This window comes from Aulonocara stuartgranti (genome assembly GCF_965226115.1).
Source record: "Aulonocara stuartgranti genome assembly, chromosome: 17".
NCBI lineage: Eukaryota > Metazoa > Chordata > Actinopteri > Cichliformes > Cichlidae > Aulonocara > Aulonocara stuartgranti.
The window spans coordinates 17,313,826-17,327,229 of record NC_138953.1 but is presented as its reverse complement, the minus strand read 5'-3'; the positions used below and the strand labels follow the sequence as shown (position 1 = coordinate 17,327,229).

At 42.8% G+C, this 13,404-nt stretch overlaps 1 protein-coding gene across 1 annotated transcript in view; it reads left to right on the top strand.

Moving 5' to 3' along the window:
• The window catches only part of cped1 (cadherin-like and PC-esterase domain containing 1), a 28,173-nt gene extending 15,057 nt beyond the window's left edge, over positions 1–13,116 (top strand). Inside the window, exons 15-21 of the mRNA XM_082510999.1 lie at positions 10,421–10,520; positions 10,628–10,764; positions 10,871–11,091; positions 11,180–11,281; positions 11,540–11,627; positions 11,702–11,848; positions 11,920–13,116. Coding sequence (XP_082367125.1) covers positions 10,421–10,520; positions 10,628–10,764; positions 10,871–11,091; positions 11,180–11,281; positions 11,540–11,627; positions 11,702–11,848; positions 11,920–12,141 — 1,017 coding nt within the window. The 3' untranslated portion in view covers positions 12,142–13,116. The remainder of the gene's footprint in view (positions 1–10,420; positions 10,521–10,627; positions 10,765–10,870; positions 11,092–11,179; positions 11,282–11,539; positions 11,628–11,701; positions 11,849–11,919) is intronic.
• Positions 13,117–13,404: the final 288 nt, after the last annotated feature.

The following is a 13,404-nucleotide window of genomic DNA, read 5'->3' as shown; positions in this document are numbered from 1 at the left end:
TGAACACGAGCCGTTTGTTAAAGGCTGGTTTTAAAAATACCAAACAAGGGGCAAAGGCAAAACTAAACACTAACCTAAACTGGGTGAACTAAGGCTAAACATTAAACAACTCTGAACATAAACAGGAAACCCTGATATGAAAAACCTTAAACGCAACAACTTGGCATGTAGACCTGGGAACATGGCATGACAGCAGACGATCAGATGAGGAATGAATGAAAACACACACACTAAATGCACACAGGAGGTTATCAGGGGAAGTGGAAACAGATGGGGAAACAGCTGACTGGAATGAACATAATGACAACTAGGGATGGGTACCAGTATGTTCTGACATAAGCGGTAGTAACCAGACCGAAAAGCAGCGCACATTTCGGTGCTTTTTTCCTGAGATGTCATACACTTTGGATTCTAGCCAATCATTTTACCTTTCCCAGGATAGTAGGCAGGCCCAGGTACGTACGTTCTTTTAGAGCAGAGCTACGGATTAAACATGCTCAAGGCGAAGCAGTCAAAAGTCTGGCTGTACTTCACAGCAAAAGATGCAAACTCAGCAGCCTGCAACAAGTGCTTTAAGGTGATACTGTGCAAAGGAGGTAACACCTCGAATCTGATGAAACACCTGGCGTAGCATAGCGTTTTTTTTCCCAATATTTTATTTTAATTTTTTCAGCATAGAAAACCCCATCAACAAACAAATACAGCTCAGGCGCTGAGATGATAGGGCAAGAAATAGCACAATAATAATAATCTATAGAGAAAGACAAAAGAAAAAGAAAGAAAACATTAAAATTAGAAACTACCAGTATCCATAATGAATTAAATGTCATGAATATGTAATAAACAGGGAAATTGCAGTGCCATGGTACATGTTTATACAACGTGAGCTTTCTCAAGGTGAGTACAAAACGGAGTCCAGGATTTTGAGAAAACATTTGCTGCAGGTGTTTGTAGGTATCAAACTTTTTCCAGCTGAATGACTGATAACATGTCATTGAGCCAGACACTGAAGGAGGGAGGAGCAGCAGACTTCCATTCCTTTAGAAAAAGTCTTTTCGCAATCATCATTCCAAGGTCGATTGGCACCCGCACAGTCGCAGGGATAGTTCTGGAACGTACACAGCCAAAAACTGCAATTTCTGGATTGGGTGAGATGGAAATCCCATAAGCTTTAGAGTACCAATTAAATATTTTGGACCAAAAATTGATCAATGAGGGGCAATGCCAGAAAGCGTGAGCCAGTGTGCTCTCTGATGTTTTACATCTGTCACATATGGGGGAAGTTGAAGGATAAATTTTGTGTATCCGAACCTTGGAATAATGTAGCCGATGGACAATTTTAAATTGTATTAATTGATGTCTGCTGTTAACAGAGCAGGAATGAATTTTTGATAGGCATTTGTCCTATATTGACTCTGATATTTCCATGCCCAATTCCTCCCTCCAAGCATCTCTTATCCTCGTAGTCTGCACTTCAATGCTGGAGCATTGAAGTGCACTTCAAACAAATGTACAATTGTAGAAATCAAATGTTTGGAGTAAGGAGGGCTCAGGTACACCTTAAAAAGGTTATGTTCGTGTGGAATATCTTGGTAATTCTTCATATTGGATTGCATAAAATGACTTGTAGGTAACAGTAAAAATGTGAATGCGGTAAATCGAACTTTTGCTTAAACTGATTAAATGATGCAAATTTTCCATCTATATAAAGATCTTTGAATTTGATTAAACCCTTCTCCTTCCAAACATAGTAGGATTTATCATCCCAAGGAGGCAAAAAGGCATGGTTATCACATATTGGTGCCTGCACAGAGGAGTTTGGCAGTTCAAAAAAACCTCTAATTTGGTTTAAAATCTGCACAGATTGTTACAGAACAAACCCCAGTTTCTTAAGACTCTCAGCCCTCCCTACTTTTGAGAAAAGCAGGGCCTTTAGAGAGGAGTCCCTTACAATGTCAGCCTCCATTTTAACCCAAAAGGGGATGTTGAAATCACCAAGAACTGGGGATGTCTGTTGCCAGAAGGTCAAGGCTCTTAGATTTGCAGCCCAGTAATAATGTTTAAATATTGGTAAACTCAGACCTCCCTCCAATTTGGATTTTTGTAGATGTAGTTTTTAAATCCTAGGATTCTTGTTGTTTCATATGTAAGAAGTAATAATTGAGTCCAACTCCTTAAAGAAAGAGGAAGTAAGATAAATAGGAAGATTTTGGCAAAGATACAGAAATCTAGGAAGAGAGACCATTTTTATGGAATTTATACGACCGACCATAGATAGGGGAAGAATTTTCCATGACTCGATGTTATGCTTTAATGTTGATAAGAATTCAGCAAAGTTCAAGCTAAAAATTAATTTGGGATCTTTAGGAACAGTTAATCCAAGGTATGTGAGATGGTCGTTAACTATTTTGAATGGAACATTACAAAGAAAACTTGGCAAACCGGTTTTAGATAAAGGCACAAGTTCACTTTTAACCCAGTTAATTGTATATCCTGAAATTTTGCTAAATGAGGTGACCAGATTAAGAAGGGATGGTACAGATTCTTCTGCATTACGCAGGTATAATAGTACATCGTCTGCGTACAAACTAATAACAGTTTCAACCCCTCCGACCAAGAGCCCTTGTATTTTTGGATGTGCTCTTATCTTAATCGCAAGGGGCTCTAATGCCAGAGCAAATAGAGCAGGGGACAGGGGGTAGCCCTGCTGAACAGAGCGCTGCAAAGGAAATGGCGCCGACCTCTCTCCATTTGTGAGAACTGAACAGATTGAATTTGCGTATACTAATTTTACCCAAGATATAAATATTTCACCAAACCCAAACTTCCGTAATGACTCGAACATATAAAACCACTCAACCTGATCAAAGGCTTTGTATGCATCAAGAGCTAAAATTGCTGCTCCTCTTGAATTACCATGGTCAGAATAGATGGTGTTGAGAAGACATAGCGTTTTTTTTAAAAACCGAGAAATGCACCATATTTGATAGCTTGCTGCAAGACCTCACACCGAGCACGTCTACTGCGGGTGTGGTGCTTGTTATCGGACCTGGTGTTAGCAACATCCCCCAAGAACCCGAAGAGTAGAGTCCTGGCCCCTAGCCCTGCCAGTGTAGCAGAAATGATGACGGATGATGATGGCAGCAGCAGCCCGTTTAAGCACCGGCACCGTTTCAAAAGTACCGGTTTGGCACCGGTATCAGATAAAACCCATCCCTAATGACAACACAGGGGAAGTGAAACTAAACACAATGAACATGGGACACCAGACCTCTTCGAAATAAAACAGGAAACATAATGAGACACAGACACAACACAAGCTTGGACACACAGACATGAAACACAAAGGGCGAGGGAAATGTAAACACACCAGGTGAAGACACTAGGGTAATCTAATAAACAATGAACAATAACAGCCACCTAGGCATAATAAAAATGAACTTATATAACCTAATGAACTTAAACATAAACCATAAACATCAAAATATATTAAAACTCAAAATGCTGAGTCAAATGACCCAGGATAGGGGCACATGTATTTGTTGTTTATTATTTTGTGTTGATTATTACATCAGTTTCACAGGCATACAGAATTCACTGTTATTTTTATAATAATTATTTTATTTCATTCTGCCTTCCTTGATGCTTCACCCCTCCATTATAAGAATTATATGACTTGGGGGTTTGTCCGGGATTTTGTAAAACAAGGTTGGAACAGGTGTATTTTGTGTGTTACGTCTGATTTCAAACCTTCTGCTTACTCCAGTTAGACAAAGTGAGTTGTTGCCTGGATGTTTGAGCCCTTTTTGAGTTTCCAGTGTTTGCAAAGGTAGGACAGGTGAGTGTCTGCCTGAGCTCTGTTGGGTTGTTTTTTGGCTCTTTTTGTTATCTTTTATCTGGTTTTTAGAGTAAGTCAGGGTACAGATAAGGTGAAGAGATGAGTTTGGCAGGATCTGCTGGTCATTTATTGTAACTATGATTGTCAGAGAGCAACACAGCAGAGCAGGCCTGGCACAGAAAACTCTGTCTGTCTTGACATCTGTTTCCTTCACACTTTACTGCTTCAGTAAATCTGATTGAATCTGATCAGCCTGATAAAAAAGCTCTGGGCTTTGCTCCAGGTCTCAGTAAACCATCTCGACGTGACCTCGACACTCTGAGAAGAATGAAATGTTGGCTCCGTTTGTTTCTGCCTTTAAATTCCTCTCACATCCCTTTGCGGCGCTAACAGCTCGACACCTGCGGCGAAGCGTGAGCATGCATTCGCAAAGCTGATGCTTCTCCAACATCTGCACTCATTTCCATCAACTTCTCCTCTGTGACCTCAGATGGATGTTTCTCAGGACTGCACAAGAACATCTGCAGAATGAAGCAAAGTGTGTGAGGAGCTGCTGGTGTTCGGCTCAGGGTGTAGAGGATTCAGGTTTTCTGTCTCTAACGTTCAGATGATGTTCTTCAGGTAACCTGTAAGTCTTTTCTGTCACAGTTAAATCTCCAGTGAGCAAACAGCTCCCAGCTTTCAGTCTGTTCAGGAAGAAGACGGTAATCTGCTTTAATCTGGATCAGTTTCAGGTCCTGAACAGGTGATCTTACCTGATGCAGGTTAAAGCTGTGTGGGGCCCCACGTAGCCCCAATCCCTCTCAGATTCATGTTTTCATCTCCCTCCAGCTGCCCCCCTCTCATCCACCTTTGATCCACCTGTGAGCCTCAATTAGAGCTAAAGAGGGCGGAGTTCAGCGGGCTTGGTTGGCCCCTGAGAACACAGCGCTCATTGATGCTCAACCAGCAGGCTCATCAGGTCACCAGTAACTTATCCAGGATCAGTAGTCAGAGTCAGAGTCAGTGTAGATGTTTGCTGATATGTGCATGAATGTGAGCTTGTGTTTAGCATGTGTTTTCTATGCATCACACACTCAAAGACTAATAACTAAACTCAGACAGGAAGACATAACGGGAGAAATACTGAAGTGTGATGACTCTGTGGAGTGCTCAGGAGTGGGCGTTGGCTGCTTCTCTCTGCAGACAATCTGCAGCTCCAGCAGGTGGGAGCAGAGTCACACTGGAATCAAACCTGTACTCACATTTAAAAGTAAAACGTCGAGTCTGCTGACGAGAACTAAAGATAACACTGCATCAAAGCAAAAACATAAAAACAACAACAATAAAAATAACAAAATTAATAATAATTTTTATTTTTATTACAATAAGAGTTTTGAGGCCTCGGGAGTTTCTGCAGGTTAAACTGAGTGAAGACAAAGACTCACTATAAACACTCCTGCGTATGTGTGTGTGTGAGTGTATCATGTTACAATCATGTCTTCATTGGTTATCTGATGGAGCTGCTGAGCTTAATCTTTGTGTCTGTGCTCACCTGAAGACATGTGACCCTGGATCCTAAGCTGCTGCCAATCAGAGTCCAGAGACGTGTGCTGATTGTGAGGATTGTAGTTGTTGTTTGAAGCTCATTGTGAGTCTGAATAAATCACTTCTAGCTGGTCCCCCCACCCACCCACTCCTTCAGCTCCTCTGTGAGAGCAGTAGCTCAGTCCAGATGTGTCATCCAGATGTTTCATTGTTGCAGATGTTCATGTCCTGATTGGTCAGCTAAAGACAGACGAACACTGGCCGGCTCAGAGACATACAGTGTTTGTGATGCTGGAGCTCTGTGAGGACATCTCACCTGTGAATCTCTCTGAGAACACCTGTGCACACCAGCACGTCTCAGACCTCCGGCCTGTCTCTGCAGGCGGGTGAGCCAGAGCTGATGGATCAGTATCAGAAACATCATGCTCTGGAGGCTCTGCCTCCTCCCTCTCTGGACTGTGTGGGATGTGGAGTGGTAGCGTGAAGCAGCTTTTCATTCGTAACCTAAACAGAACAAAATGTTTTGGCTGCAACTCTCTGACCTTTGACCTCGTGTCTGCAGCATGATCCCATTAGGCCTGTTTGTTTCTGTGGAAATGCAGAGCAGCAGCTTATTTATCAACTTTCAGATGATGCTGAGCTCAGAGAACGACCACAAAGCCACTCCCAAGCCCTGAGCTGCACCCAGCTCCGCGCTTGCCCTCCGCCCTCACCTGTCATGATCCTGGGTTTTGTACCTGGATTTTTTCTCTTTTGGATTTTTGATTTTGGTTTATATAATATTCTGAGGTGAAGGTCCTTGTTTTGGTTATACTTTTGATATCTGTTTGTATCCCCAGATCTCAGCTTGTTATCGGAGGTTTTCTTTTTTCATTCCCCGTCCTCTTGTGTCTAGTTTCCTGTCCCAGTGTCCTTCTTTGAACTCAGTCTTTTCTCCATGTTAAGTTGTCTGTTTCCCTGTTATTTCACTGTGTAGCCCAACATGTCTGGTAATTTATGTTTGTCTTTCTCTCCTCCCCTCACACTGTCTCTCCATCCCTCGCTCTCTCTCTCTGTCCCTCGCTCTTACCTTGGTTTTTACTTTGATAGTCTCCTGGCCTGTGTGCAGGATGTTGTGTTTGGCTTCCCTGTCTTATTAGTTAGACTATGTTTAGCTGTGCTCTGTTCCCTCATTTGCCTTGTGTATTTAAAGTCTGCATCTTCCACTGCTCGTTGTCGTGATCTTCCTCAATGCCGTGTTCTGCTATTGCCCTCCGCCCTCCACCCGCCTCAGAGCTGATGAGGCTTTTGAAGCGCTGGTCTGAGTCCAGCTGTCTCCACCCACTCATGTCCACCTCTGCTCCAGCTCTGGGTTACAGGCCTGCATGAGCCTCCCCACTGCATGTGCACTAATGGTTCAGTCCAAGCATCTTGTGTGAATGCCTCCACACCTCCACTTCTCCAGTTATGAACCCCATCAGCAGGCAGATGTTGCTGCAGATGTTTCTTTGAATGTATTTGGACTGCTGCGTGTGTGTTTGATTCTTCTCAATTGGTTTGGTCAGACCTCCTCCTCTCCCATCTCCACCCACTGCTCCGTTTGGAGGTCTGAGTTTCCCACAGGAGGCGGCGGCGGCTCAGATGATCTAATGAGCGCTGATCCGGATTTACCAAGATTCTCAGACCTGAGATCAGTTCTGCAATCACATGGGAGGATTATCGGAGTGTTTCTGCTCCTCTATGATGGATTCCAGCTGACACCACACAAACAGCCCACCCCACCCACACCTCATTCCTGCAGGCGGAGAAAAAACTCAGAATCCTCTTTTCATGTTCAGCAGTTTGTCTTTTTCTCTTTTATTTATTCACACACACATTCTCACATGGTTAATACGCGGCATTCCTTTGTTACAACACTACCAGCGTTAGCTGTTAAATAAAAGAAGCAAAAACAGAGAACATGGTTTTGAACTACGACTCAAACACACCGCTGTGTGTAAATTAGTGTACGGTACTAGAACAAACTTTCGTGACAGTATGAATGCTTAAGGAACAGTTACCGTGTGAAAAGCATTTAGGTCTGAAAGCTTTTTTATTATGTGTATAAAAATCAGTGCCAGTGTGTGTGTGTACATTCTTAATCCCTTTCACAGTTATGATAAATGGATGTTGGTTGTCCTGAAGTGCAAATCGGTGCCATGTTATAACAAGTTGTCTCAGCAGCGTTAGAGTTCGACACTTCTGTGGCAGGTTTTTTTTTCTTTTGCTTCTCTTTGCCTTCATTCCTCACTGACATATTCTTTCTTGCATTTTTGCTTCTCCTTCCTCGTCTGTCTTTTGAACCTGAAACAAAGAAAGAATAGCACTTAATGTACCTTGACACAAAAAGCTTTTCTGTTGCTGAGGCAGCTATGCTAGTATTCTCTGCCTTGTCATCTTGCCTGACGTGGAGTCAGTCCATGACACGGGTCTGCTGCTTGGCTGGTTCTCCTGTGCTTCACAGAAAACTTTATTGCTGCTCCTGTAACCAGTACGGGGAAGATTGTTGGGCCGCTGTTGTGTCAGCGTTTGCAATGATTTGCAGTATCAGCTCATTGTGTTCCTTCATCACTGATCTGACTGAAGAGTGAGTCAGTCAAATATCAGCAGGTACACCTCTCGGTCCATGTTTCCATGTTACAATCCACCCCACCCCTGTCAGTCATTGTTTAGTTAATTGTATTAGCATAGTGGTTTGAAACTAGCAAGTGCTTCACTAAGTACTAATGTACTCTAAGTCATATCATATTTAATCTTCAGCTGTGTGAAAAAATTATTTTCCTGTTCTTGTTTTCTCAGTAATATCCGCATATGCCTGTGACAACCCCCATTTAAAATCAGGGATAGAAGTGGGTGAACCCTGATGTCTCATCCCTAATCGGTGCAACTCCTGCTGCTGCAACTCTTCCCATGTTATAACCACACCTGGTCTCCCCTGTTTCTATTCTTGTTTTATTAGAAATAATTTAAAAGTAAATAATGTACATCATAAACATCTAGTGTATGTGAAATGAACTATAGTGTGATCATTAAAAAATCAAATATTTATTTACTAAAAATAAAAACTGCACTGATTTCCAAAATGAAGGAAAATATTGTTTACAAACTGATGAAATATCCAAAAAATTAACCTGTTCAGGAATAATAATAAGGTTTAAGCATGAAACAGCACGTCACATTCATTATCAGCAGGAAATTACGGCACTCTGACACATTAAACACATTCATTTACAAATTCATTTAGTTTTTAATGTTTGACGAGTGTTTCAGACCTGTGATCTGGCGTTTGCTCTGTGGCACTCTATCAGCTCTGTCCTATCCTGTGGACACGAGATTTGAAAATGATTTATTATATTTGCATATTTAAACTCCCAGTTGATAATAAATAAAAAAATAAAATACAGTTTTCTTTTATCATCCAGGCAAAAAGCAAAAAGCCCTGCCTCTGAAGTTATAAAAATGATTCTGACAAAGAAAATCATTTTTTACTGCACATCATATCTGACATCATCAGGCTTCAGTAGCTGCTTTTACACAAAAGCTGACGCCATGGTTAAACTGACATTTGTGCTCTCTCGTCGCGTTGTGATAGAGTTTGAAGCAGAAATTAAATTCTGATCAGAAGGAAAGGCTCACATCTCTCTCAGTTTTAAAAGCTGTAGTTCTTGTTGCTGTTCTGAGTCCGAGTGAGGAAGAGGAGCGCGTGGCCGCGGCCTCGATGAAGTCAGAGTTGGGGGCGACGTGGCGGCGGCGAGGCCTCAAACGGTCCGCTGCTGCTGGAGGCGGTGTGTTTGGAGATGATCTCGGAGCAGCGTGTACACTGAGCACAGGTACGAACAAGAAAATCCCTGTTAAGTTTTCTTGTCGCACTTTGTTGCGAGCTGTGCCGCTGACGTGAGGAATGTGACGCCGCCACGACGAAACCTGCAACAGCAGCAGAAGAAGAAGAGCCAGCGTTTGTGATGGCGGTGGCTGTGAAGTCTGCGCCAGACCTGGAGGCTCCCACGGGGACTCTGAGGTGAGCGTGGATCGCTTTGCTTGACTCCTGACCTCTGAGCAGAGGAGGACGGGGACGGATCCACAGAGGAGGATGAAAGAGAAGCTCTGAGGGAGGAAGCAGCGAGCACATGAAGAAGAAGACGTGGTGTTTGACAGCGAGAAGCTTCAGATCTCAAACAGCAGATTTACTTTCAGAGGCCAAAGCTCACTGGGATGGACGCGACCTCTGACCCTGCAGGGAATCAAACTCAGTGATTAAAACTAAAGATGGTGCAGTCATGTGTTTAAGTTTTTCATGTGTAATTTTCTATGAGTAGAAAACAGAATCTATTCGATTTACCAATGTAACCAGCTGTAAAGTGTTTATTAAACAAAATAGTAAAAACTCGTTTCAGTTTCAGGTTTTAAAGGAAACTTCAGACTGACGCTTCCTCTGAGGGTTCCTTTGTTTCCTCTTCATCTGTGTCCAGAACATCTCAATTCCTCCACTATTACTGTTCTGGGTGGTAAAGTGTGTTATTTGGGGTGGCTGTAGCTCAGGTGGTAGAGCAGATCACCTACTTATCAGTAGGTGGTTTGATCCCCATCTGCTTTAGTCTGTGTGCTCTTCGATGCATCCATCGGAGTTTGAATGCGTATGAATGTTAGATAGAAAGTACTTACACGAAAGGGCATCGAAAAAAGTGCTTGTGATTAAGGCAATTTGTGTAAAATGCTTTGAGTGCTCAGATACAGAAGAAAAATGCTATATAAGAAGTTAATAAAATGTATCTATATAGCGCTTTTCACAGATAAAATTCTGTGAAATAAAAATCATAAAGTGCTTAATTTTCACAAAATTAAAAAGAATAAAAATACAACAAATAACAATATAAAACAATAAAATAAAGTATAAAAAAGACCCAGTCCATTTGCCATTTTATATTTACAGTTTGTAGTATTTGCAGAGTACTGCAGTCAGAAATCGCACACAGGAGGTTCAGAACTTCCTGGAAGTGCTGATTGCAAATTTGTCACAGTTTGATGTCTGTTGTTCAGGACTGCGGTCTGCTGGTCCAGCCAGATCGCTCCTGCGGTCTTCAGCCCCACAGCGAATCCCAGAGTCAACGTAATGCCTGCAGCTCGGGACACGTGTCAGGTCTGAGGTCCTGCCGGTGGACTGCTTCCTTAAGATAATACATCAAATTTAAGTCAAGTGACTTTTTGTTCTCGCCACCTCACCTGTGTGTCTCACCTGCCTGACAGGACGCTGGGTTGTTCCATGCCTCAGTTGTTCTGACAACAGGACGTGCGACTGGAGGGAAGTTTCCTGGCAGGCAGATGGTTGTTATCACCCAATAGTGGACCACCCACTGCTGCAGGACTGTATGAAGGACAGAAAGGTAAGGTCACCTGATCAGCTGATTTGAACCAGTCCATCTCAGATGTCTCAGTTTGTGGCAGTCGTCCTGATGGAGGTACATCACCAGCTCTCTCATTGCTCCTCAGCTGTTGTTTATTGGGGACTCAACAAATCGTGGGATGATGTACTTCCTGATGGAGAGGGTGAACTCCACCCTGGAGGACTGGGACAAAGCTCACGACACGCTGGTCTACAGGAACCTGAACAGAGGACGGACTCTGGTCAGCTACTCGTACTATCCTCAGTTCTGGCTGGAGAAGAAGCAGCGACCCACGTTCAGGGAGGCTCTGCAGCAGCTGCTCAACAGGTGAGGTCCTAACAATCCACTTTTGAGGCATGTTACATGAAGCCGTGAGATGTTTAACAGGTGACTTTTCTTGTTCTTGTCTGTTAAGGTCTCAGCCTCTGGTGAACTCTAACCAAACAGTTCTGGTTGTGGGAGGAGTCCAGTGGCTCAACACCAATCACCTGAGGACAGTCAGTGAAGTGCTGGACAAGTGAGGAGACACAGTGTAACACCACCTACATACAGTATAAACCACAGTGTTATCTCCATATGGGCTTACACTGATCTAAAGAACAGAGGACCTAACGCTGATCCCTGAGGTTCACCTGTACTCCAGTCCTGCATTTCCTGTAACATGAGAAACCCTTTCAGTAAAGACAGTAACCCGGGGTTTAGCGTTCGGGATTAGCAATGTTATTGAGGACTCTGGTTTCTATGGTAACGTGAGGTTACTTCTGTCCCTCCTCAGTAAATCTCTCAGTAACATCCTGGTGGTGGTGAAGTCTTTAGGGATGGGCTTCCATCTGCCTGTGGACGGGATCAGGTCTCTCAGTCTGGTAGGTTCCTGTTCCTGCTGTCATTCATACCCCTCTATGGGAATTAAAGCTGCTTTCTTTGATCAATATTTCAGACAGCGATACAGGACCTGTACAGGGAGAACGACGACATCATCACCACCGCCAAGCATCATGGGTACGAAGTGATTGACACGTTCAGCATCACGATGGGTCGATACAAAGAGTTCCTGCAGGGACGCTGTGCCTGTCACTTTCACGAGGTAACACAACTTGTGCTTCCAGTGGTCAGGGCTGCAGTCCTCACAGCTGATGTTCTGCTCTGTTTTCTCAGGTGGAGAAGTTTTGGTCCACAAAACTTTCCAGTGACAGAACGTCCACCGCGAACACGACCAGAACAGAGAGAACTGTACATACACTCGGCAGCCAATCAACCCTGCCAGACACGGAGCAGGAGGCGGGGTCTCAACCCACAACCTATCGTGTTAGAGGACCAGTGAACCAAGTATACTCTGAGATCCTTCTGAGCCGCCTGTGTCCCATTACCCGAAACTGAACACCTAGGAGGGGCCAGGTGAATCCTTCGGGAGAGTCACCTGTCCCCCTCCAGGACGTGGACTTCAGAGAGGGGTGGGGGACTCAATGGTGGAGGTGGATTATTCAGAATGAACAGAAGCCTCACTGTGCAGCTCAGGAGCACCAATCCGACGAGACGCTGAGGGTCTCAGACTCAGCTGCTGGCTTCTAATAAGCAGAGATTACTCGAGATATCGCTCAGCTGGTTCCTGCTGCTCGCAGATGTTTAAAGTTTTCAGCATTTCAGTCCCAGCAGCAGGACTGTTAATCTCTGACCTTCTGCTGGGATTTTCCATTTCAGAACCAGAAAAATCCTCTACCATAATTCTGCTGACTGCACCAGCTGCTTCTCGCTGGCCCGTGTGTTTGACAGTGATATGAGTTAGCGTGGATTCAAGCAGCTGCTTCCTGATTCAGACTTAGCCTCAGGCCTCACTGATTGATCGATTCTGTATGTCAGACCAGTTTTAACTCCAAAGACTTGATGAAAGCTCTTCATCACGTGACAGAAGCATCTTTTATGACTCTGCTTATATTTCTATATTTTTCTACAGATGTATAATGTGTCTTTTTATAAGCTGAAAACAGAAGAAATTAATATTTTTTATGACTGTGCTCATTCTGCTCTTCATACAAAAAACAAAAAGTCAAACAAAAGTTTTTAATCCTGAACTGTGAACACATTCACAACCACAACCACTCAGTCTTTTAAACACCGTCTCACTTATGGCTTTATAACATTTAATAAAACACCAGTGGACAAAACTCATCTTTTTCTCTTTATTATTATTATTATTATTATTATTGTTATTATCATCTCTAGCTTCATCAGGACAGATTTTAGGTTGTTGAATAACTTTTGGAGGTCCACAGAGGAGGCTGAAAGCTCCAGAATTAGGAAATAAATTGTTTTTTATTTATTGCATTTTTTGGTCATATTGACAAAAGTTGCTTTAAGAAATTTTTCTTTACGTTTTTTTGACAAGCATTCTTCAAAAAAAAATCCAACAACAGAGTTATTGTTTCCTAAATATTGTTTATTTTTTATTTCATTTAGACTTTTTCGTTTTAGTTCAGTTTAGTTTCCAGGGAGAATTTACTCCTTTAGTTTTCATTATTTCAAAAATGTTTCGTTTTTAATAGTTTCGGTGTTATTAGTTAGTTTTAATCTTTATTAAGTACAGGCACTACAATATAAACTCTGAACTTTCTGAAAGCAGTGACTCTCAGCAAACACGTTTTC